The sequence below is a fragment of the Odocoileus virginianus genome, chromosome 15 (assembly GCF_023699985.2).
Source record: "Odocoileus virginianus isolate 20LAN1187 ecotype Illinois chromosome 15, Ovbor_1.2, whole genome shotgun sequence".
NCBI lineage: Eukaryota > Metazoa > Chordata > Mammalia > Artiodactyla > Cervidae > Odocoileus > Odocoileus virginianus.
In genome coordinates this window covers 1,661,797-1,685,291 of record NC_069688.1, presented here as the reverse complement: position 1 = coordinate 1,685,291, position 23,495 = coordinate 1,661,797, and the positions used below count along the sequence as shown (strand labels likewise).

At 49.3% G+C, this 23,495-nt stretch overlaps 1 protein-coding gene across 5 annotated transcripts in view; it reads right to left on the bottom strand.

The window, feature by feature from the left end:
- TRAPPC9 (trafficking protein particle complex subunit 9) overlaps positions 1–23,495 on the bottom strand; it is a 393,547-nt gene that overhangs the window by 325,745 nt on the left and 44,307 nt on the right. For all 5 annotated transcript variants that reach the window (XM_070476949.1, XM_070476946.1, XM_070476948.1 and 2 more), the window contains 4 exons: positions 21,067–21,188; positions 16,507–16,632; positions 9,860–10,076; positions 4,469–4,612 (listed from right to left, as the gene is read on the bottom strand). In XM_070476949.1, coding sequence (XP_070333050.1) covers positions 4,469–4,612; positions 9,860–10,076; positions 16,507–16,632; positions 21,067–21,188 — 609 coding nt within the window. The remainder of the gene's footprint in view (positions 1–4,468; positions 4,613–9,859; positions 10,077–16,506; positions 16,633–21,066; positions 21,189–23,495) is intronic.

Below are 23,495 nucleotides of genomic sequence, written 5' to 3'. Positions count from 1 at the left end.
TAAAACTAATTACAAAAATTATGTAATTCAAGGATAACATGGTTATCTTATACCTTATATGACATTGTAACTTGCTTACAGCTATCCTTGGATTTGGGTCAAAATGATCTTCCCACTAGAAATAACTGGCAGTGGAGAAAAGTTTGTTAGTTGTATAGTGTCCAGTGAAGAATATTACTGTCTTAACTTTGCAATATACTGTGTTTGCTGGTGCTATTTTTATACAGTGAAGCAACAGCCTTGCAGGAGAATAAATAATTTAATAATAAAATATTCAACTTCTTAATCAAAAAAAAAAAGTGCATCATTAACGCATTCAGCCATATACGGATGCCAATACAAGCCACTAGAGATCAGAGAAGCAGCAGGTTAGACATGTACCCCCTTCAGAGAGCTTATAGCCTGCATGGTGTGTCAGCTGCTCAGTCTTGTCCTACTCTTTGCGACCCCATGGACCCATGCAACCCCATGGAGCCCATCAGGCTCCTCTGTCCATGGGACTCTCCAGGCAGGAATACTGGAGTGGGTTGCCATGTCCTTCTCCAGGTATCTTCCCGACGCAGGGATCGAGCCCAGGTCTCCCACACTACCGGCAGATTCTCTACTGCCTGAGCCGTCTGTAAATCCCACAGCCTGGGTGGGAGCTTGTCAAGTCAGTAAGTGACTGACATACAGTGGGCGCAAGTGCTCGAGGGCTGGGCTCACACTCCTCCAGCCGGGACACTCTGAAGAAACCCAAGCTAGTCTTAAGGGATCAAGAAGTGGTGTCCACACTGACCTGTGGAGGATGAGCACATGTCAGCCAAAGGGAAGAAGGAAAACAGGAAGGGGGGAAGGACGAGGGAGACGAGGAGGACGAGAAACCCAGGTGGACACACCACGCTTCCTTCATCTGCTAGTCAATGGGCATCAACCGACGGTTCCCACTCTTTGGCTCTGAGGGATGATGCCGCTGTGCCCACCCAGTCACGAGTCTTTGTGTAGACGTGTTTTCAAACCTCAGGAGCATGTGACTAGGAGCAGAACTGCAGGGGCACGAGGCACGACTGCTCGTCACCCACTTCCCTCCCCAGAATCCCAGGCAATAGAATCACCCAAACCGCTGTGTCCTCATTCCCCAAACGAGCCCAGCCCTCCTAATTCCACCAGAACTGGAGAAAGTCCTCCGACCTGAAGCTACTCCTTCTGCTCAGTCTGGTCTGGCAAACACCAACTTGCTCCTCAAGGTCAGGGTCATCTTTTTCATGGAATACTACCCAAACCACCCTTCCACCTCTGAAGAGAGCTGCCAGTCCTCTGAGATACTCCTACATCCTTACTTACAGGGACTCCTCTGGGCCGTAACCACAGCATCCTCCCACATCCCATGCTCCTCATGTCAACCCCTGATCCCAGCACCACCCAGAGTACACACCTCTGGATGGCCGGCAAAAAAGATACTTAAAGGAATTTTACTAGTTAAACTTGGGCGCATTTTCGGAGCGTGTTTTTTGTTTAAAAAGAGGAACATAAGCCAAGATTTCAGGCAAACAATGAGCAAGGAATTCCCCTTCATCTTAAAAGTTTATTACAAATCCACTGAACACACTAACATACAGAATCAGAGAGCAAGATCAAGAAAAGTGGCTGAACAGCAAAAATTAGGGATTTTCCCACCCATTGAGCATTGCTCTATTTCATAGATTCAGGTAAGATTAAAATTTCAAAGCTGACATGGATGGATTTTAGCATATTTAAGGTTAAATGTAAATTCAGAGTTTTTGTCCTTTGGACTGTGAAGAAATTCATAGAAGGTTTATTATGTTATAAATGGAGTTTTCTTTACTACTCAAAGTGGTCCTCCTTAAGGAAAAAATAAAAAGCCCTGTAAATCTGAACATACAAACCTTTCGAAACAGATAAAACAGTAAGACTTTTATTTTTTAACATTTATCATAATCTTTCTTTTTCATTATAGTTTATTATAAGATATTGAATATAGTACCCTGTGCTATATATATGATAGGACTTTGTTGTTTATCTAGTTTATTGAATTTATCTCCTTTCCATTTTGGTAACCATAGGTTGTTTTCTGTGTCTGTGAGTCTGTTTGTTTTATAAACAAGTTCATTAACATTCACTACATCTTTAACTCAGATGTTTAAAATCACATTATCTGAAAATATATTAATTAGAAATACTGCTTGTATCCACCCTCACTTTACCTGAAACAATATTCAAACCCTACATCAATGTCTCTGGTACTATTAGGGACACTGTGGAATAACACTTGTCATAAAAAGAAGGCCCACTGGCCCCAGGACCCCTCCTGTGAGTTCATGAGCACTCAAACAGGCTGGAGGGGCCCGTGGGGGGCGGAGCAGGGAGAACCCCCAACTGTGCCGTCTCCTACTGTAAACACCCAGACAGGTCCACACGCGAGGAGGAGGCCAGGCCTCCCTCCCCCATTTCATTTCAACACGGTGATACTCAGAAATGCTAATTATCAACTCAGTGGATGGTACCATGCGCTCTCTAGAAGGTCACCAATCAATTAAAATACCTACCATTAAAACAGAAACAAACTACCCCACAGTTTCTAACATCCGAGCTGTACAAATGAGAAAATGAAGCTTTGGGAAGAGTTTAATTGCTGATCTGAGGTCACGGTAATTAGAGGTCGGGAGCGTGGGAGGAACCCGTGGTCCTCTGACTTCAGGCCTCGTCTATGAAGACTCCGATTAACCAAACACCACTACCCACGGGCCTCAGGAGGTGGCGGTCTATTCACCGGGGTCAAATGTCCCGAGCTTCTCACCCCCGTACCAGGGCCTTCAGATCACTGATTAACATAACCTCGAATGGTCAGCAACCTCCTCCTCTCCTGGGGATCTGCGGCAAAGGCCGCGCACGAGGGGAGACCGACCACAGGAGGACGGTCCCCCGCGACAGGACAGAACGTGAGAAGGCGGCCCAGGGGCAGTGCAGATGCAGGGGAGTTTGCTGACGGGAGGGGGCGGGGGGGCGGTGAGAAGAGAGGCCCGCTGCGGGCGGGAGATGTGCATCTGGTGTACCTGGGGGGAAACGTCCAGGCGGAGGACACGGCGGGGTGGGAGCAGCCCAGGGAAGGCTCGGGGGCCACATCCCGCGGCTCACAGTCCCCCTGTGTGGGAGACTGTCCACCCCCGTGGGCACTGTGGGGGCAGGGTACCGAGCGAACCGGGACAAGCAAGAGAGGGGCCGGCCCCGGGGCCGCTCAGAATCCTCAGGCTGAGAGCAGGGTCCACTCAGCCTGCGGGCTGCGCCAGGCACCGTGTCTTCAGAGCTGCCGGCCCGGGAGGCTCCAGAAGCCGCAGGGGCCCAGCAGCAGGGGAGCAGCACCCTTAACAAGCAAAAACCCACCCCCGCAAGCAACGGAGAGGCCCACCCAGCCGGGGTCAGCCTCCAGGAGCCCAGGGCCCTGCCTCGGCCTCTCCGCCTCCTCCCACTTCAGAGAGGCCACGTGCAGGCTCTCCGCACCGCCGAGCCCGCCGCAGCACAGGGACGCGCGCCACCCACGGGCAACGCTCAACCAGCAGAGACCACGGACGCCCCGGGGGGCGGCTGTCCATGGGACCTCTCGGGGCACCTGAAGTCCTAAACGGAAAACGAGAGCTACCCCACGCGGAGAAGCGTACAAACAGCACCGAGCGCGCTGAGCGCTCTCAGGACCTGGAAGACACAGCTCCAGGAGCCGAGGGAAGGACACCCACACCCCGCGTGTCCACGGAGCACCCCCACTCTCTGTAAGGAGGCGAGGACGCCGGGATGCTCGTGGAGATGAGCAGTGACTGAGCCGCCGGAGGCCTCGCTGGGGCCCCTGGGACAGAGGGCAGTGTGGTCACAGTGATGTGCCGTCCAGAACGGACGACTCCCTGGGGACTGACTCCAGGCAGGACCGACTCCCTGGGCACGGCGACAGGGTGGGACCCGGGCTGGAGACATGACTGCACGCGAAACCCCAAACACATGTGACACCCTGAGAGCGCGGGAGATGAGACGCTGCTGGAGGAAAGGACTAAGGAAGCTGCCCTGACCTGCGGGCAAAGATGCGCACAATCCCCGCAAGTCCAGGAAGACGCTCCCACGAGGGGAGAAGCGACCAGGGGGCACAGAGGGGCACGGGCTCCGGGCTGGCGTCCCCTCTGGGTGCCGGGGACCACGTGGCCACTCCGTGAAAACTGACTGAGCAGAGTGTGAGTGCTGCGCCCCGACGTCTACGTTTTGGAAGGCGTGGGCAAAGGCGATGGGAGGCCACGCCGGAAGGCATGCGCAGCAAGGAGGGCAGCAGCGTGGGGCAGCGAGAGGCACTCAGGGAGCAGCGGGCCTGGAGGACGGGGCGCGCCGGGGACACTGCCCGCCCCATCCTGAGCTGGTGCCCACGGGGGCCGGCACCCAGACGGCACTGTCCCCCTCTCCTGGGAAACCACCGGAGTCTGAGCCCACTCACCTTGGTCTGACAAGAAGTCCAGCATGGTCTGCAGCAGGAAGGACAGGTGCCTGACAGAGAGGGCGGGGTTCCCCATTCTCCGGGACGCGTACACCAGCTCGTGCAGCAGACGCATCTGGACGGCAGCCCAGCCTCGGTGAGTGCCTGCGGGGGAAGCCACAGGACATCAGAGTGGGCCTTGGGGTGCGGGGCCACGGGGTGGCACCACAGCCCCTCGGGAGCCACCGCTACTGTGTGAGACAGCGATTCCCGGACACTGCCTCAACTGCCAAGCTAGGAGGGCACAGAAGCACTTCCCCGACTTATCCTGGAGAAGAACGTTCACATGATATGTTTGCTCACACATTTAAAAAAGAAAAAAGTTTTTATTTTCTCTCTTCTGCAAAGACACACAATCTCTAAAACAACCCATTCTGAAATACTTACAGTTAGGTTAGGACAAAAGACTATGTTTTCAGTGGTATGTATTTGAGTTATAGCATACTTTTTTTCCCAAGAAAATACTAGTATTTGATGAGCCTTCATTATCAACAACCAAACACACAAAATTTAAAAAGCAGATTTCTCTAAAGTGTAAAAACAGACAAGTAGAAAGCTAAATGAGAAAAAAATGGTTACCAACAAACTGCGGCTGCTCCCTCCAAAATAACTTAGTGTATCTGAAATTAGAGGTGGAAGAAACTGGTTGCACAGCCATCAGAAAGCATCTCTTTAGGATCCCAGGATTTAACGTACAGCTGAGTCCCCTTGCTGTTCAACTAAAACTATCACAACACTGTTAATCAGCTTCGCATGCAAGCATGCTCACTCAGTCATGTCTGACTCTGTGCCCCCATGGACTGTAGCCCGCCAGGCTCCTCTGTCCATAGGTTTCTCCAGGGAAGAATACTGCAGTGGGTTGCCGTTTCCTCCTGCAGGGGATCTTCCCAACCCTGGGATCAAACCCGTGTCTCCTGCACTAGCAGGCAGATTCTTTACCACTGAGCCACGTGGGAAGCCTGTTAATTAATCAGCTGTGTTCCAATGTAAAACAAAGTTTTAAAAAACATAAAAGGATCAGGATTTCAGAGATAATTATCTGTGTCCCTTTTGGCAACAGTTAGGGCTTTGACATATTTTCCACCTTAAACTTCTTCATGAAGAAGACATGGTGACAGGAATCACAATCAGTTACCACCCAGCGCTGTGTGTCCAGGGAGCCTGGGGGAGCTGGCAGAAAGGCTGGAGGTGAGATTTAAGACTCTAAGCAAAGGATACCCCCTCTCTCCTAGCCCCACTGACCATCTCTCCCACCGCCCTCCCTGCAGGGCTGACCGGCCCCCTCTGTGGATTTCCACCAAACCCTGCACTATCTTGTCCCACGGGCATTCTCCGGCAGGTACCCTGAGCTCCTGGAAGCTCATGCCTTGGTTTCTTCCATCAGTCCGTAACTTCCTTGGGAGCCAGGATGGTGTCGTATTCACCCAGCTGCCCCAGTGAGAGGCCTGACACAGAGCTGGCACTTAACAGGGTCATGGGTCAAGCTGAAAGCCTGATGAAAGCCTGTTGTTCATACATGCCTACTTATGTATATAGGCTAAAAGGACATGATTTCTAGGATTTGCTGTAAAAATATTTCAACAAAGAAATATTTAAGAACAAATACTTAAAAGAAAAAGAAAGGTATGAATAAAGCAGATATGGCCAAATCTAATTATTTAAAAATATGGGTGATGGGCTCATGGTACTATTCTAATTTGTGTATAGTTTAATTATTTCATAATAATTTTTAAGTTGCTGAATAACAATAATTGTTGAGATTCTTAGAGCAGACCAGACCAACCCACACACAAAAACCTTGATATCCTACCACTCCATCTTACAGAAACCCTTTCAAACAACAAGCGGGAAGGAGAGAAGGACAAGGACAAGGCCCCACAGCGTTTCCATGTCACGGGAAAGCCACAGGCTGATGTGAAGGAGGTTCTGAGAAGGATAAAGAAGCTGAAATCCACGTCACAACTAACCCAGCCCAGATTGATGAATGACCCAACTCAACCCACCTTTAGCACATCCTGTCAATAACAGGGCACATATCACTTTGCAAATTTTCTTTTACTAAATAAGGATCCAGTTCCCACCACAGGCAATTATGATAAGAGCATAAATTTTCTTAACACCAAATAGCATACAAGTCATAATTTCTATGTGATTCAAATTGCTCCTATAAAAATCTGAATCTTTTTATCCTTAAGTCAGCCTTGCAGCATATGAGCCAGTGATAAAATTTTCAACATTCTTGTATTCAAAAATTTCACCTATGTGAGAGTTTATTACATCAACTGTGGCCTTTTAAAGCAAACTCGTATGTCACTCTCTTTCCTAAGAGTTCCTGGGGAAAATTTAATCCCTCGTTCAGGAAAAGGCTAAGCAGAAGGTATGATCAAAAAAATCTTCGTATATAGAACACAAATAAGATTAAAGTGATAATAAGCAGGCTGTTAAGCTGACAAATACACACAGTGCCCTTCTGTGTTCCTATCTCAACTTTCCATAACCAGCCAAGGAAAATGTTCATTTCAAGAAACACAGAAAAAAATTTCAGGTGCTGAGAATAAAGACAATCTCCCTTTTATTCACAAGTATAGGGTGCTAGATTTCCACTTAATTCTCTGAGAAATGTTTAAAGTGGTCCAGAGCAACAGTGAAGATGGGGTTTAAAGTAACTTATTTCTTACTAAAAAAAAAAAAATACAGCCAGCTGACTTTTATCATTTTTACTTTATTTGATCTCTTACCTGACCTCCCCAACCTCTTTCACAAAATGATGGTGAATGTCCCCTCCCCAAATATTAATAGAAGGCTGGGTAAAAAGCACCAAATACAGGGAGCTGTGCTTGTTTGCTTCATTTTTCAAAAGAAATATGTTTTGTTCAAGTGATTTAAAAACTGAGATCAAGAATGGCTGCTATCCAAAAGTCTACAAGCAATAAATGCTGGAGAGGGTGTGGAGAAAAGGGAACCCTCTTACACTGTTGGTGGGAATGCAAACTAGTACAGCCACTATGGAGAACAGTGGGGAGATTCCTTAAAAACCTGGAATTAGAACTGCCATATGACCCAGCAATCCCACTCTGGGCATACACACCGAGGAAATCAGATCTGAAAGAGACACGTGCACCCCAATGTTCATCGCAGCACTGTTTATAATAGCCAGGACATGGAAGCAACCTAGATGCCCATCAGCAGACGAGTGGATAAGGAAGTTGTGGTACATATACACCATGGAATATTACTCAGCCATTAAAAAGAATACATTTGAATCAGTTCTAATGAGATGGATGAAACTGGAGCCCATTATACAGAGTTAAGTAAGCCAGAAAGAAAAACACCAATACAGTATACTAACACATATATATGGAATTTAGAAAGATGGTAATGATAACCCTATATGCAAGACAGAAAAAGAGACACAGATGTACAGAACAGACTTTTGGACTCTGTGGGAGAAGGCGAGGGTGGGATGTTTCGAGAGAACAGCATCAAAACATGTATATTATCAAGGGTGAAACAGATCACCAGTCCAGGTTGGATGCATGAGACAAGTGCTCGGGGCTGGTGCCCTGGGAAGACCCAGTGGGATGGAATGGGGAGGGAGGTGGGAGGGGGGTTCAGGATGGGGAACACATGTAAATCCATGGCTGATTCATGTCAATGTATGGCAAAAACCACTACAATATTGTAAAGTAACTAGCCTCCAACTAATAAAAATAATTGGGAAAAATAAATAAATAAAATCAGAATTAGAAGATTCAAAAAAATAAATAAATAAAAATTTTTTTAAAAAGAAAAAAATAAAAACTGAGATCAAGAAAGAAACTCTGCTCAACAGACGGCAACAAGCACATGTCACCGAAGCTGCTCACCAGTTTCGGGCCTTGGTGCACGCATTTGCGGGGATGCCTGCAAGGGGACACTGGGAGGGGCGGGGTCCCCGTCCTCACAGGCACACAGCCTAGGGAGGGGGGTGGGTGCTAAACCATTGCCCAGTGTCTTAATGTACCTACAATTCATGGGAAATGCTATACAAGAGGAACAGGAGTCAGTGACAAGGAAAACAGAGGGATTGTGTGCAGGTGTGGGACGACCGGGACATTCAGGGCGCCCAGCGCAGCAGGTGAGGGCAGGGATGGGCGTCCAGAGGAGAGGAGGGCGGGGGGGCCCGGCAGTGGCCCTTGGGTCGTGTCCACAGCGGTTACTGCACGAAGCCCAGGGCGCGCTCACTCCACAGTCAGCCTGCAGGGATATCCAGGGGACACGGGGTCGCTGGAAAGCCCCACACTCTGTACTGAAGTCTCCCAAAAGCACAACGGGGTTCCCAGGGCCACCGGGACCTACAGCCCCTCTCAGCATCCCCTTCCTGACTCCACCAATAATGAGCTCCCAGCACAAAGACCGCCAAGCACAGCCCACCCGGTTTCCCATCTGAAAGGAGAGGGCAGGAGTCAGACTGGTCTCGGAACCACGAGAGGATCCTCAGTTACATGGGCCCGTCTCACCGCACACCCACCCCTGGCCCCAGCCCCGGAGGTGTCAGGCTCAGAGCCCAGGGCAGCGGGGTCCCGCAGAGGGCCAGCCGAGGCACCCTTCAACAGGGACAGGCCCCACAGGGAGGTTCTGGTTTCTGGGTGTGGGTCCCTTCAGGCCTCGGGCTCCAGGATGACATTCGGTTAAACACCACAGTCTCGGGGCTCCAGGAGGCCAAGGACAGTCCATGACCACAGTGGAGGGGGTCGAAGCGCCCCGGGAGGCCAGTTAGGGGCCCACAGAGGGGCCAGGTGACCACCGCTGCCCTGAGGTTTTCACTGCCGAAGAGACATGCCAGGGCTGAAATACAGGCTCGTATCAACTTATCCAGAACTCACGGTCCATCCAAAAGTGCCAATCATGAAACACGTGCTCAGCAAAACTTAGCTTCCATCCCATCTCTTGGGGGAACACAGAGGGAAAAGTAATCAAAGGAAGAGCAGGTGACAGGACAGCTGAAAAAAGTCTGCTGTGATTTCTGTTTGGGTGAGATGGTGAAAGATCTGGAAGAAAGTGCCACTGGATGAATTCAGACATGGCTGAGTGTCCTCAACATGTGGCACAGTGTCCAGCACAAAGCAAGAACCAAGAAACGCCTGCTGACAGCTGACCTGCTAGAGAGGTCCCCAGTTCTACCCAACCCCTTGCACTTAATACATCACAACAGGCCTGGGCCAAAGTCAGGGACCGAGTTCAGGTTCAAAATTACCCGACCAACAGTATGAGCCCGACCACTGACACCATGCAACACAGACAAATGGCAGGTCTCCTGTTTAACTTTCCTCTCCGCGTTAATTGGGGTGAAGTAACTCTCGGCTCCAGTACCTTTGCTGAAGTCCTGTGGGTCCAGCGACAGGCTGTAGCCAGGAAGTGTCTCCAGGAGCAGCTTGTAGCAGGCCCTCCAGCCAGGCTCCGAGATGCTCGGCGCCACGCACTGCATGGCGGCCACGCGCTTGAAGAAGGCGGACTTGCGGTGGAAGCCGATCAACTCGTAGAGCTCGGAGAGGATGCTGTAGCGCTGGATCTTCTCCTCCTCGGAGAGCTGAGGCACCGGAGGGGAGGAAAAAGCACGTGAGAGAAGCTTCCAAGTGAAAAAGGGAAACAGAGGGCCTTCTGTAAAGCAGGGACCCGATGAAACATCCGAAGGCGAGGGGAGGCCGTGGCAGCATGCTGACACGGTGGGAGGCAGAGGGGCGCGGACGTGGCCCCACGTGGGAGCATCGAGGCCTTCTCTGCACCCCACGTCTCCTCACTCACCCCGTCCTCTTGCTAACAAGGCCGCATTCTCTTGGACAAAGGCATCTGCCACTTGGAACGTAAGACACAGAGAAGCGAGAGAGAAAAAGCGAAAGACACTGGAATCTGGGCAGGAATTTTAAAACACATAACTTCTCAAAACACAAAATACACAGAACCAGTGAAAAAGAAAATGAAATGTCAATAATAACCACACTGACCTTGGCCTGCATCCATAGCCTAACCTAACCACCACCTAACCCAACCACCCTATCATGGACAGCTTCTGTTTCTTAAGCACGACTCCAAGCCAGCAATGAAACTACTAGGTAAACAGCTTAGATTTTTTCAAAGCAGTAAGTGTCTGTGATAGCCTGTGTACACATTCATTTACTTTGGGCCGCATTCTAAAAAAGATCTAAATCAATTTTTTAAAACACAATTTAGCAACAACAACAACAAAAAGACAAAAGTGAGAGTGAGGAGAGAATGGGGACTTAATATCTAGATGAAACGAGGGCCAGATGAAGCAGGGGTGATTAACAGAGGCGACGGCACACTCAGCTCGAAGGACCCCGGCAGCTGAAGCAAGAAGAAAGATGACGAGCTGCCGGAGCCACAAGGCCTGTGGGGTAAACAGCGGCTGTGCGTCCCGTGTGGGAAAATCCGAACCATCCTTCTCCCGTCAAGCATCCCCCTCAGACCCTACGTGGCTCAGGCCTGGTTGCGTTGAACTTAACAAGCACAGCCCCAGGCACTGCTCTCCTCTTTCCTTTCCCACCAGCCGTCTCCCCGTCTCATCACTGCTGCGGCCTGCAAACGGAGGCCTGAGGTTCCAGTGTAAGGATGGAGGCGGCCTGTGCCCCGGTCTGCAGGCAGCTCACCCAGCAGGGCCATTTCTCTGCTGCGTGGACTTCCCTCCAAGACACACTCCCTCCTCCTCAGGTCCCCACAAAACTCCTCTCCCCCAAATACAAGGACCTCAAGCCATATTCCTGACTCCTGTTCAACCAGGAATTCCGGTTCCCTGTCTTTTTGCCCTCTCCAATAAAGAACTTGACTTTCCTCCCTCCCCATCCCAACCCCTCCCTTCTCTGTGAGGACCGCACACACTGTCCTAAGGCCAGGCACCCTGCTGGTAGGATGGAGCTGTTTCGTCTAACCTGGGCTGCATCCTCACACTGGTCCCCTTCTGTCTCAGAAAGCCTTTCCTGAGCCTCCCACCTCTCCGATTCTGAGCTTAAATCGACAAAGTTCCAAGGTTACCATTATTATGTGCATATCTACTGGGTTTTTGCTAGGTTTCCTTAGCAACAGCCTCATTAAGAAACTGCATCAAGAACTTTAAAGAGGCTATTCTTACGTGTGAGTGGAGTAGCCCGCAGAAAATGCAAATGGCTTTGAAGAGAAAATTAACCGAGGGCCCAGAGGCCCCAGGTTCTAATCAGCAGTGTCACGAGCTGAGACGTCCTCAAGCGGCTCAGTCGTTCCTGAACATCACACTTGCAGGAGGTGCCGGGGTGAGCATCACCGGCCCAGGAGCAAGCTCCCACGGCTGGGAGGTACTGGGCTTTTCCCTAGCTTTCCAAACAATTCCTTACCGCCTCTTTCTCTTGTGGTCACTTAGGTTTCCTACTAATGAAGAAAATTAACTTCAGTCATCTGGGTTGTTTGGAAGAAGCTACAAGATGCAGTTCACAGAGCTTGGACTTTGCAGCCACAGCAAACTAGGTGTGCAGACGACCAGTGGGGGCACTGACAACGTCTGCACGCAAACACCTGGCCTTTATTTTCTCCTCTCTAAAACCGGGTTCAGGGGCCTCCCCGGGAGCTCAGTGGGAAAGAATCCACCTGCCAACGCAGGAGACACGACGTCGATCCCTGGTCCAGGAAGATCCCAGAAGCCACAGAGCAACTGAGCCCATGAGCCCCAGCTACGGAGCCCGCACTCCGGAGGCCGGGGCCCCAGCCACCGAGCCCGCGCTCCAGAGGCCGGAGCCATAGCTACTGAAGCCCGCTCCACACAGCTCAAGAGTAGCCCCCACTACTAGAGAAACTAGAGAAAACTCATGCACAGCAAAGACCCAGCACAGTCAATAAGCACAAGAAACTATTTTTAAACTAAAATAAAATAAAGCTGGGTTCAATAACACTACTAAGCACAGCTACCATGAGGATTATAGCCAAAATCTGTTTCTCCCTTGGCAAGTGAGCGCAGCAAGCTGGCACTTAATCAGCCGTAAGTACTATCAGCAAGTTTTGGTTTACCTGGTAACAGTGGCTTAGTCCTTCTGTCTTTGCCTGGTAACAGAACTTGTCTTACTGAGATTAACATCAGAGCAGCCCCAGCTAGAAAGTTCCCCAGCCCTGCAAGGCAACGTATGTTCTTTTTCTCTGCAGAACTGATGACAGTTTGTGCTCATTTGTTTTCACGTTTATCTATCAGTACCTACGTCCCCCACTGGACACTGTGCTCGCGCAGCACAGGAACCCTGTGGAATATAAATAAAACCTATGGGATGTTCTTAGGCTGCAAGCCTGGTGCCTGGCCTCCAGGACAGAATGGAGAGAAGGGAGAACCCAAACAAGGCCCCTGCACCCAAAATTATGGTCTGACAAGTTACCAAGTCTTCTTTACTCTGAGGCTCCTCTTCCATCGATGAGAATAAACACACTTAGCACAAACGGCTACAAGGACTGAAGGAAATAACCAAATTCACAGCCTAGTCAAGAGTCTGCTAGTGGTTCCTCTACAAACAGGAGCTGCCCTTCCTGCTCTGACACATCACCGGTGGGGCAGACAGTGAACGCTTCCTAAGTGCCGAGTGGCGTGGGAAGCACTCTACATGTGTTATAATCCCATTGACAATTCACACCATATCCAAAGAGATGTGAATATTATCATACCCATTTTATAGATTCACAAACAGGCTAAAGGAGGCTACCTCCCAGTCCAGGGTCACAGAGAGAGGAATCGGCAATTGGAACCTGACTCTGGCTGCAAGGTTCGAGCTCCTCTCTCCCTTCGCCCTGACCACCTGCAGTTGAGACCTACAGGGCCGCTACACAAATCTGTAGCCAGAGCTCTCAGCTCGCAGCTCTTTGTCAATGCTAATGCCCATGAACCACTCCCGTAAACAACTGAAGACAAGACAGGTAGATCCACGTTCCTGCTCACAAAGAAGAGGAATCCTGCCTGGAACCCTCCTGGAACATGCAGAAACCCTTCCCAACAGCAGTAGATCCAAATGGATTTTTTTCAGTTTTCACATCTGCATGCTTCTCAAGGCAGAAGGCACCTGCAATAATGCCCTCTTGGTTCCTTTCAGCATGTCCACATCAGCCAAGAGGAGTCACAGGACTGACCTATCAGTAGAAGACACCTGATCGAGACCCAAAAGCTCACCCTGTTTCAGGAAAACCACAGGCCGTTCCTCTTTGTCACTGTCATTGTAAAGTCTCACCAGAACTTATGACTTTGCTGTCTGCTCATCAGGCAACCAGACACAGAGATGAGCCAACTCCAGCAAAGCGGTGAGCCAGGGAGAACTCCACAGGTCCACGCCCGCCGCGGTGAAGCCAGCCACTGGCCCTCCGCACGGCTCTGCTGACCCCTAGTGTTCTACAAAGCCCAGCCAATAGAGAAGGGCTGTTTCCAGCAGGTGCAAATTTCTACACGCTAAACAAAAGCACGTTACCTTATAAAACACGCTGCGTTGCACCCACCTGTGGGAAGAGCCTCGCCGAAAGCCCAAATGTTCAACGTGAAACTGCAAAAGCAACTCTGGTCCATAAGAGCGAGCGAGTCTTAAGACACCAAGTCTGCCAAGTCCTCCCCACAGCCGGCCCCCCACCAGACTGCCTGTGGCTCTGCAACCTGCTCTCAGTGTCCATTCAAAACCACCCGTCCCCCTCCTCACCGGCCACCGCCTCCGGCCAGAGCAAGTAAAGGCAGCTGCCGAGCAGCCCTGCACAGTCGCCTGCGCAGGGCCGGACACGGTGTCTGAGCGGCACTGCTCCTTCAGGCCACCGTGAGTCTGTCGTCCCATCATTTTACAGGTGAAAACACAGAGATATGGAGGGATTCTGCCGTGAGCGCAAAGTGGGGTCTGTGTACAAGCCCATGACCCTGTCCACCAGCGCAACGCCCCAGCTGGGTCCGCACACCCTCAGGGTTCCCTCGTGCCTGCCTGATGAACCCACGTGTCTTTACTTTCGCTCACGACCTACGATGGATCTGCCTTTTAAGCATCTTTTCCACCCACTGTCCTTCAGAAAGATGGCCGCTCAGGCCACCGAGTGACTCCGGCTCCCCGAGCTGGAGCCCGGTCATGCCTTTGCACCTGGAGCCCTGCTCGGGGGCTCTTCGGCTGCTGTGGGTGGGTCATTTCCTCTCTTCACTGGGAGACCTCCCGCCCTCGGGGGAGCCCTTGTCTTGCCCTCAGCACAGGTCCCAGGACTGCACCCTGAGCTGGCCCACTGGGGCTGCGTGTGTCGGGGCTGCTCCCTGGACGGCAGCCTCACAGCCAGGAGTCACGCCTGCTCGTCCCTACAAACGCACTGCCTGGCCCAGGGCTCACAGCCCGCAGGTCACCCAGAAACCGCGGTGAGTGGTCACCCAACCCAGACATGCGTTCATCTGCCGGTGCTGCCGACCGCTGGCTTCCACCCTTCCCCATCAAGCGGTGGGTTTTCGCTTTTCCTGCCTGTCTTTACCAGAAACCTCAGCCTTTTCTGATAAGGCACAGAGAGGCTGAGTGAGTCATGCGAGGCGACGAAGGCAGGCTCAAGGCCCAGTCATATGCATTCCCAGTCCTTGTGCTTAACTCTCACGCTAAAGTAGTCCACGTCTTATAGACTGTGGTTATAAACATGTGCGGTCTCAAAATATGTATGAGCAGGATACAGATCAACTCTAAGACGTTCATGAACTCCACGGCTTTATTTCTATTTTAAAAATTAAGAAGCTCCGCAGTCAACATGGCAAAACGTTAATGTACTAGTAAGCCTCTGTTACAGAGGCCTGCCATTCACTCTTACGTGTTCGGAATGCAAAATGACGGTGAAGTCTCTCTCCCTCCCCTCCCCGACTCCCCTCTCTCGGCTGAGTCCCCCAGACCCACATATTTAAGGCTTTTCATTACACATCTGACTCCATCAGCTTGGCCCCCAGACTCCCTCTGAAGAGTCTCTTCTCTGAACACAGCATGGCCATCACTTACCTGATTCATCACACCGGAAACCTGGGCATTACTCCATCTGGCCCTCACGTAGGTCACTAATTCCTTCCTTTTCACCTAAACACATGTCTTCAATCTGTTGACTTTTTCCCACTGACCACCCCACCACCACTCCGGTGAAGCCACCTACACCACCTACCTGGACCCCTCAAGAGCTCCCACCTGGTCTTCCCCACCACGCTCACCATGCTCCAGACAAAGGGGGGCCCCATCATTCCTGTGCTTTTAAGGCCTTTCTGTTTAAACCCACTGTTGTTTGAATAAACTCCCAAGTTCTTCACCTGGTGAGTGTCCACCTTTGCCACGAAACTGTCGGCACAATGAGAGCAGACTCTGCCTTCCCCACCTCTAGGCCCACTTGGAGCATGATGCCGGGCTGAGCGAGATCTGCTCGAGGACAGTCGCCTGTGTCCTAACCCTAGCCCTGGGCCCCTAAGCAAACTGCTTCACTTTTCCGTCTTGGCAGCCCTGGCCATAAAAAACCAAAGTGGACTAGAAAGACCATAGATGTTTAGCTGGATTACTGATTTGGAGGTTTTGCATTAGCAACCTGCAACTAAACATCCTGGTGATTGTCCTGTTAAAGACAGGTCCAGATCCAGGGGATATGTGCGGGATGCCTTCATACATACAAGCTGTATGACGTACTTTCACACACTTCATGCTTTATAACAGGCACAACCCAGACAGGATCACAGATGGCATCGCTTCAACTGACCAAAAAAGAGGCATTAAAGCTTGGCCAAGGCCGCAAAGTGTTAACAGCAAAGTTCTCTCTCCAATCAAAAAAAAGTTTTGAAAAAACAAAATTCTGAATTTTCAAAGTAAAAGACCATAATATAAAGAAGTAAAACAGCTCCCTTAATCAGGGTTCCAAGTTCTGACTCCAGGGTTTTGACCACACTGAATCCCTGCACAGCAAAACCAGACAGACTCAAGGAGAAAAAGCTCCAGGAGAATTGCGTCAATCCCTCCACACGGAGGACATACACCCACCTGCCGAAGGTTGATGTAAACTGCATTCTGGAGAAATTCCGAAGCCTCCATGCTCCGCTTCTGAATGGCGAGGACGCGGACGGCCTTGACACACGCTTCTAGCTCAATCACCCCAGCGTTCTTATACTGTAGGGTCAAAAGAGCAGAGAGAGGTTTCCGTCGCATCGTGCAGGCTGCACCCGGGACTCGGTGACGCTGAGCGCACCTCCCCAGCATGAGGACCTGCAGCATAGCCCAGCCGAGTCTGCGCTTGAGAAAGTCTGTCCCAGCTGCTGGGGGCAACAGAGGCTGGAGGGACTGAGTGAGCCTATAAATGCACATACACATAGATATGTCAGCATTCCTTTGAGTAATACAACCAACAGGAGCTGGCTATTTTACAGAATTTCAAAACACTGCCCATGGAGACTCTGCTGCTCATTTCCGCTTGGCTCCTGTGCTCTTAGGCTCTCACGCCCGCGGCTTTGAGGCAGGAGCTGTCAGTTCCTGCCCTCTGTGGCCAAAGTCCTAGCTCCCTGTGTCACTGTGTCCATCCACTCAGCACGCTTGATGTGTGTCTGGTTTTCTCCCTGAGTTACTTGTTCCTGCTCCTTGGGTCTTGAGAGGAAGGACAAGTGAAGACACGTGAACAGAGAAGGCACCATGGACTTCGGCTGGCTGCTCAGTAATGGTCCTCCTCCAACCTCACCTCCAGCTCTTCAGGTTCTGCCTAAGGTGACATCAGGCAAGGAGAGCTGCCCTCGGCCTCTGGAAAACTGTGTGGGGCCAGGCCCCCCTCCTGCACCCTCCTCTTTCCCAAGGCCCCAACATGAACCCTCCTTGCTCCCTGTCCTTTTACCCTTTTTCTCTTTTTCCTGACAGTCCCGAACTGGAACAGTTTTCAACTGAGTTTTCTCAAGACTTCTTGCAGCTGGGGAAGAGGCTTCCAAAGGTGAATAAACCCATGTATCCTGGTGCCTGGAGAGAACTCCTGGTATGGCCAGGAGACCCCTGTCCACACCCAGTAAGGCATCAAATGTGCCACGGAGTTGGCCACGCCCTCAACAAGCATCGGCTGAGACCCCAAGGCCTGCCTGGTATAACTGCTCATAAAAATGCAGTCTGAAAAAAAAAAAATGCAGTCTGCCCACTTACGGATTATTAAGAAGCAGAAATACACAGTTGCTCATGTTCCTTACTAAAATTATTTGTAAGGTAGAAAAAGAAATGACTGTGCCAGAAGGAGCAGGCCTCCAGTCCATCCTCATTTCTAAAACATAACATGCACAGAACCTGTGAGAGGTTACATGTAATTTACCAAAGATGGCACAAGAAGGAACTGTGCTTACCTAACTATTAATACGGATGTGAAAATTATATCAGCTTTAGATACCACTTAACGACACGACAGAATCTAACAGGGACTTGATGCCATTGAAATAAAATTATTTCCTTTCCTACAAAACTCTTTAAGAAAACTACTGAAGTGAAATAAGGTCATCTCAGTTTTTTTTTCACATATTTTGATTATAGTTACATATTTTAAACACTGGTTTCTCAGGAGGCACAGAGCTAAAGAATCCGCCTGCCAATGCTTGTGATGCAAGAGATGTAGGTTCAATCCCTTAGTCGAGAAGATCCCCTGGAGAAGTAAATGGCAACCCACTCCAGTATTCTTGCCTGGAGAATTCCATGGACAGGGGAGCCTGGGGGGCTACGGTCCATGGCAGCTCAAAGGGTCAGACATGATTGAGCACAACAACAACATTTTAAATATTACAATGAGATTTAAACTGCAATCATAACAAACAGGACGTTTCCTAGAAGTCTGCTCCATACCTGGGCTTACAAGCATCATCCTGGGACGTAAGCTCTCTGCTGAGGGGCCATGCCCCTGTTTTTCACTGTTGATTCCCTAGTAACCACCTACCAAGGCACCAACATTCAGCACAGAACTGTGTGATCGATACTTCTAGAAATACAGGAGGGAATTATCTCATTCACCTCTAATACAAAACCCTAAAATCAATACTGAGCTTATTTACAGATAAAGGAAATAGGGCCCCCCAAAAGTACAGCATCTTGCCCAAGGTCACAAAGCTAGCAACCGGTGAACACAGGATGTGAAATCAGGTCTGCCTGACTCCAAAACCAAGGTGGAAATGCCCCTGCATCAGAGAAGGCCCAGCACCACAGACTATCACCCTCCCTTTGTTCGGCTTAAGCTGTATACAGCCTCAACAACACCCTAAACATAGAGAACCTGAGGGCAAACTACAACAGTAAGGACTTAACAGCCAATAATGTCTTAGGTCTTGTTTACAAAGTGTCAGCAGATTGCCAGGAAAGCTCTGTAAGAAGTATTCTAAGAAAATACCAAAGAGAAACCCCATAAGAAAAAGATTCACTATATTAAAAACAGTTTGACCACAACCTAAATGAAAAACCGCATAAACAAAATGCAAGCAACATCAAGAAAAAGATCTGCAATGTATGTCCACGACAGACAAGAAGCTAACACCCACAATTTACAAAGAGCTATCACAAAGCAGTAAGAAATGCTCCCTAATTTAAATGTGTGCAAATGACAAGATGGATAATTCATCTTAAAAAATGCCATTGGTTAATGAGTGAAAAATGTTCAATACCACACTGGTCATGAAATGCAAACCAAAATAATGAAAAATTACTTTCGCTCATCATATTGGCAAATATTTTAAAAGGAGAGTGTCCATTTGTGGGAGAACAAACTGTCAGCATCTTTTCAGGAGGACAACAGAGCAATGCATACGTAAACTCTAAAAAATATATGCACACTTTTTGACTGAAGTCAACTTCCAGGGATTCTCTCCTTTAAGAAAAATCAGTCCAAAAGATGTATCCATCAGGTAAATTTATCACAGCACTGTCTACAATGGTGGAAAGGAAATTTTAAATGAAACAATATTCAGTAGTAGAGAATTGGTTAAGTGAGTAATTCTCCATCTTTTCATCCCCTGTTGGAGAACAAATCTGGAGAATAACTTGAAAGTAACCAATGATATATGTAAATGTCACATCCTGTGACTAAACTTCCAGAAATCTTAACTAAATGAACACAAGAACATACAAGAACACAAGGATCTATTGGACAAGAGTAAGAATGTTCAGTCAAGCATTTTTTCTAAGAGTGAAAAAGTGAGAAAACTGAAAACCCAAGTGTGCATCCACAAGATGGTAACTGGGTAAGTCATGGTGAGCTGGGAACTCTGAGGGGGAGGCACTCTGAGGGGGAGGTCCCGCTGCAGGTGTCTTATTCATGACCTTCTTCCACAAAAGGAACTGGTGGAGAAATGACTGCACCCACATACTGGAAGGATTCTCTGTTTGAAAGGATCAAGCAGACCTGAAATGGGAGGCTATCTATGATATATAGCTGAGTGCACGAAGCAAGCTGCAGAAAAAATGATAGAGTACGGTCTCATTTTTGTAAATGGAACATACATACATACATATACTATGCATAGGTATAGGCTTTGATTTCTCATGTATGTGTACATGCACATGCATATTTCACAGGCATAAAGGTCATGAAAGGGACATGTGCTGTGCTCACTGTCGTGTCTGACTCTGCAACCCCATGGAGCCCGACAGGCTCCTCTGTCCATGCGACTCTCTAGGCAAGTGGAGAGGGCTGCCATTTCCTCCTCCAGGGGACCTTCCCGGCAGGGATAAGACCTGAGTCTCCTACCCCTCCTGCATTGGCAGCGGGCTCTTTACCACCAGCACCGCCTGGGAGGCCCGAAGTGTTAATAGTTGCTACTCTTCAGGCTTCCCTGGTGGGTCAGAGGTTAAAGCGTCTGCCCGCAATGCGGGAGACCCGGGTTCTATCCCTGGGTCAGGAAGATCCCCTGGAGAAGGAAATGGCAGCCCACTCTGGTACTCTTGCCTGGAGAATTCCACGGACGGAGGAGCCTGGTAGGTTACAGTCCGTGGGGTCGCAAAGAGTCGGACATGAATGAGCGACTTCACTCACTCACTCTTAGGCAATGAGGGGAGGGGAAATAGGGGACGTTCATTTTTCACTCACTATCACTCTTCTGTACAACCCCAGGCCCTTTTCCAGTATTTCAGTGAAATATATTTGAAATTTAAACTTTTCTTCAGTCCAAGGAAAAAAAATGGTGTATCCACAAGATAGATTGCCATACAGCTGATTAAAAACCATGTCACAGAAAATTCGATAATGTAGAAACACACATAACATGCCAAATGAAAAATGTACGTCTCCACGCAGTAAATAAGTACAGAATCTCACCATTTTTATGATGCAGATAATATACACTGCCAAAAAAGGACAGAAAATAGATATTGAGATGTTATCTCGAGTACTGGGGCTATGATAGCCTCTTTCCCCCATTTTTTCAGACACTAAATTAAATATACAGCATTTTCAAGCATATGGTGTTATGCACCGGGAATGACACACGAATACCTACAGAAACAACTAACCAGAGGGCCCTGCGGCAGCACCGCCCAGCGTACAGCAGGGACCCCTGCTGAAAGCAGCACGGTTACATAAGGACCCGCGGGGCGCGTCACCTTGCTGTAGTAGGAGATGGCCTCCTTATACTTCTCAATGATGTCCTCGGGGCTCAGGCAGTTCTTCGCCCGTCCAATCTCCGTGCTGGTGTCGGCGTTGATGCCGTTGGTAGTGAGCGCACCTGCACACCGAGAGGAAGACAAGAAGTAACCTTTCGATTTTTCCGTCGTGTTGCTTTGTTAGTTTAAAAGAGGGGCACAGAAAAGATAAAGCTTGAGTATTCCCGACTGAAATTTAAATAACGATACCGCTTTTAAAAGTCTTCACCACTTACACCTTCCCTTTCATAGCCTAGATGGTCAAAGCACTGTATTCAATGTTAATTAACTCAGAATAAAGCCTTCCTCCCTGTTGAAGCTTTTTATTAAAGAATATGAAATGCATTATATAAAAGTAACACGTCTACAATAACTAGCTCAGTTGTCTTGACGGCAATGCAGTCAGCATGCACTATCTCCCAGCACTAAAGCTCTTAATGCTAGCGAGAGGCCACACTGCGCTCTCAAACAGAGATAAACTAGGTGAAAATGTCCCCTGAACTGAGCACTGAAAAAAAACATAACTTGCAAATACCAACATCCTTTCCAAGGCTGTCATTTTCTATTTCCGGCCAAGCCCTGTCAATAAGCAGAACCACCTAATTCCCTAGCCATCATACACACAGGGGGAAGAGTTCTGGAGACATTTCCATTTATAGAATGTAACCAACACAGAGAACTCTGACAAAAAAAAAAAAAAGATGAAATACTCTTTGATTTCAGAGAACATTCAAAAATTATTCTCCTAAGCCTCAGAGCAGGAAAAGCTGGCTTCTCCTAAGCCCCTTGTTTATTTCACGGACAGTGAGCATCTCCCACAAATCCTGTTTCCCTCGTGTTTCTGCTGGGGGGCTCGGGCAGGCACATGCTTGCTCTCGATCTCGGAACTCACGGGGCAAAGGCGTGTGCCTCACACGGCCCGCACCCCTTGCGCGAGCTCGACTGCTTGCCTTGCTGTCTAAACCGGGCCCCATTTCTCACCAACTCATCTGGTATTCTGGTATTCTGTAAGCTGCCTCGAATGCTTTTTGGAACAAGACAGAAGAGTAAGCGGGTAGGAGGACAGGTGAAAGATGGGCAGATGAAGAGAGAGACACCAGGAAAAGAATAACAAAGAACATTCCCTACACAGAGGTCCCTTCAATCAGGGGACAAAGAAGCACGAGAGAGACGGGAGGAGGCAGGTGGCCTCGGGTTTCATGTTTCTACAGATTTTGTGAAAATCCCAACAAGAGATGAGAAGGCAGAACTATAAATAATAAGAGGGCATGCACGCTTGAAAAAATACCTAAAATCTATACTTTCTAAAGAATAGATTCAAATCACCAAGGCCCAACAACACAACCCTGGGTCCTTGCAGAGTTGAGAAGTCCATCTCCAAAGCACACAGCACCCTCGGAGCCACCCTAGGTGGTCATGATTCCATCACAGCGAAACCTGTCGTTCTGCACTTACGAGGAATCAGGTCCTGTGTGGGGGTGTCCACGCGTGTGCTCTTTTACAACCCACAGCGAGGCTACAAGGGGCGACTCCTAGTGAGCCCTGTGTCTGCAGGACAGGAAACGGTCCTGGAGAGGCCGAGCACTCCTACCAGTTCTCCAGATCTCCGAGCCGTTTCTCCATAGCAGGATGTGGACTCAGGCCTGCATTTCTAGCTGTGGTGCTCAGCCTGCTCTACGTGCTGTCCACGTTCACGGCACACTGCATTCTGGCGTGGAGTAATATTTCACAGCTGATAGGTCGTCTTCATTCATCTCACCAGCTCTAACAACTTGTCTTTATATTGTCAAATTTGACCCTTTTCCCTTGAAGAAAGGAAGGGGATGAGTGGGGGTCAGCACGAGGTGGGCCTTCATTCCCCCTATGGAACCTCAGCTCATCAAGAAGCTCCCAACAAGGGAGAAGGAGCAAGCGTTCCCCCTGTCCTTTAAAAGAAAGGGGGGGACCAAGATAATGAGGGTTCCCTTAATGATTTCGGGGCTACCCTGGTAGCTCAGCCGGTAAAGAATCTGCCTGCAATGCAGGAGACCCCAGCTTGATCCCTGGGTTGGGAAGATGCCCTGGAGAGGAGATAGGCTACCCGCTCCAGTACTCTTGGGCTTCCGTGGTAGCTCAGCTGGTAAAGAATCTGCCTGCAAGGCAGGAGACCCCAGTTTGATCCCTGGGTTGGGAAGATCCCCTGGAGAAGAGATAGGCTACACACTCCAGTATTCTTGCCTGGAGAATCCCATGGACTACATAGTCCATGAAGTTGCAAAGAGTCAGAGACAACTGAGAGACTTTTACTTCAATTTTAATGATTTACTGAACTCCAACAGTGAGGCTGGGGGAAAAGCCATAGGCAGCAACCTGGAAAAATATAATCTGTAAGAACGTAAAAAGAACACAGC